Below are 2,607 nucleotides of genomic sequence, written 5' to 3'. Positions count from 1 at the left end.
TGTTGCAACATTCCTCTCTAATCAAAAGTACAAAAGCAAACTCACCTAGCTCGGTCTAAACTGCCAAATGTCTAGCACCACCTAGCTTCGATCCAACCACAGAACAACTCTTCTGTTGTGCTGTAAAAATTGACAACGTCCTTACTCTCAAACGAATGATAATCATCCGTCTCTAGTGAATAGAAGAAAATGCTTTGCCCATAAAATCTAGGAAAGTAAATTTTGTTCTCCATTCCAGGTGTTTTTGCTATTGAGATAAGGACGATGAACGACTAACATAAAGCATATAATTGCCCAAATTCTCAACTCTAATCCAATTCCAAGTCATCTTTGATTCATTTAGTTTGAAAACTCGAACCCACTTTCCAAATGGAGCCACAAATACTGATAAGAGCTCACCATTACATTCGACTAGAAACTTTTGGAGGTTACCATTGCAAGGTGGTTTAGGCTTGGAAAGAACTTCGAAACTAGGCTCCTCACCTTTTAGCTTTAGAATTCCAAGATTTACTACCCTACCCAAAAAATAAAATGCTTCTTTGGAGAAAACTGGGCTATTGCAGTCAAAGAGAGTCTGTATCATCACCTTCACACTCATCCCAATATTCATCCCTGGGCTACAAAAGCGTACAACGAATTTTGGTTTATTGCAGCTCTGCTCAATCTCAACAACTACACATTCTGAAGAGGATGGGGTTGACGAGAAGCCCATGCAAGAGTTCCGAATTCCGAAGAAATCTGGCAATGGAAGAATCGCTTGCGTAAATGGATTGAAAAAGAATGTTGATAAGTCTACGGTTACGAGCAGCCAATCGTCTTTTGAGCTACAAACTATGCTGCTTTCTTTTATCGCTTGCGGCAAGTTAACGTGATATTTGTCACCATGCTTTGGATCAACGAAAGAATAACCACTCTCTTTCCAAAATAAAACTAGCCATGGAGATAAAGCAGGGTTTTCCAACCTTTGTGCTTCAATTCTCCATTGGATTGGAGGTGATGCTGAATGGAGCGTTTTACAGGTAGCGAAAGTGCAAATTAAATAATCAACTAAAAAGAATCGCTCGGCAATCAGTTTAACTATGTCAAAAGGAAGGTGAGGTAAATATTCTTCAGTATCAATTGTGTCATCCACATCCTCTAAATAATTTACTTTTTCGTGGGCTTTGCCACTTCCTTGTTCTTCCATATTAGAACTGGTATTGCGTGATTTTATGTCAGCAAAGAATAATAAGATATAATGCATAAAATATAATCAACACGATCATTATTGCAGACAATCATATTCTAGGGAAGCACGGACATAATGTTTAGCAAAATAATAAAAGCACGGGCATAAACACAGACAAGTACGGGGTGTTTATTTTTCATATATTGTTAAATATATATCAATTTAAAAGTAATAATGGATAATTCATTAAATTCATAACTATGAAATGATGTTTAGAATAAAATTAATTTCAAAATTAGCCTGGCCCATCACTACTAACAAGACTATAATTTATTAATAACCAAATATTATAATTTTTAAGAATAATAAAATATTAAACAAAGAATTAAAATTAAAAGTTAGTAAAGTAATTCTTGAAAAAAAAAAAAATTATTCTTTGATTTGTCCTATGTGACGCCCAATCATGCTGCTTCCAAGATCATACTTTATGGTTATTTTTGAATAAATATTCCATTTTTTTTTTGAGAAACAAATAAATATTCAATTTAGTTATTCAGACAATGATTTGCTAGTATAGTATCCTAAGAATCCTAATGTGAAATCGTTCAAATTGATATAGGCAGCCAAAAAGGAAAATGGTAAAAGTTTTTAATAATTTCCTGAATAGTTGAATCGTATCTTTATAAGCTTAATGCAGTAAACCTGAGCCAAAAAAAATACATAAATATATTTGTTTAAAAAATACATTTATGCATAAGACTAGTTTATTTTGTACTACGAATGAATAACATAAGTGATCAAAAGAAAGAGGCAAAGATGTGATATTGTATAATGTTACCTGAGATTAGGCATCAGCCAAATCGAAGAGGTTTGCCATGATGGCAGTATCAGAGAAAAGGTGGAGAGACCGAAAGATTTCCTCCTTCTATGTTGTATGAGTACAATTTTTTGTGATCATCATCAGCCAGAGTAAAATATACACAGTTGCCTTCAATCTCTATTAGAGCAACCATATCAGTGGTTGCATAATCTTGCGAAATACAAAAAGTAGGTCATTTTACACATTTTAACCAAAAAAAATCCACATCAGTGGGTGTAAAATCAATCAATCAATATATATATATAAAAGGAGAGACTTCATTTGAGAGATTATGAGGTTTTGCCAAATGACACTCTCATTAAGGACAAGGTTTTCGGACCCGGACTGTTTATTAAACTGTAAAAAGGAGAGGTTTAAGGTTTTTGAGGTCGAACCAAGGTCGAACTGAGGTCGAACCGTAATGACGTCATAATTAATTTAATAATTATTTTAAATATATATAAAAACATTAATTTAATAAAAAAATAGAAAAATTAACTAAAAAAAGTCTAATTCATTTAGAGAATTAACATTACTTTAAATATTAATCTAATTACTTTAAATATTAATCTAAAACAAT

The 2,607-nt window shown here is 32.7% G+C and overlaps 1 protein-coding gene across 1 annotated transcript; it reads right to left on the bottom strand.

The window, feature by feature from the left end:
* Window positions 1-247: 247 nt before the first annotated feature.
* Window positions 248-1,186, bottom strand: LOC136066665 (F-box/kelch-repeat protein At1g57790-like). The gene has a single exon (XM_065771351.1). The coding sequence runs from the start codon at window positions 1,184-1,186 to the stop codon at window positions 248-250; it is 939 nt and encodes a 312-aa protein (XP_065627423.1).
* Window positions 1,187-2,607: the final 1,421 nt, after the last annotated feature.

This window comes from Quercus suber, unplaced genomic scaffold (genome assembly GCF_002906115.3).
Source record: "Quercus suber isolate HL8 unplaced genomic scaffold, Cork oak 2.0 scaffold_42, whole genome shotgun sequence".
In the NCBI taxonomy this organism is placed as follows: Eukaryota; Viridiplantae; Streptophyta; class Magnoliopsida; order Fagales; family Fagaceae; genus Quercus; species Quercus suber.
The sequence above is the reverse complement of the archived record's forward strand: the minus strand, read 5'-3'. Positions and strand labels throughout refer to the sequence as shown.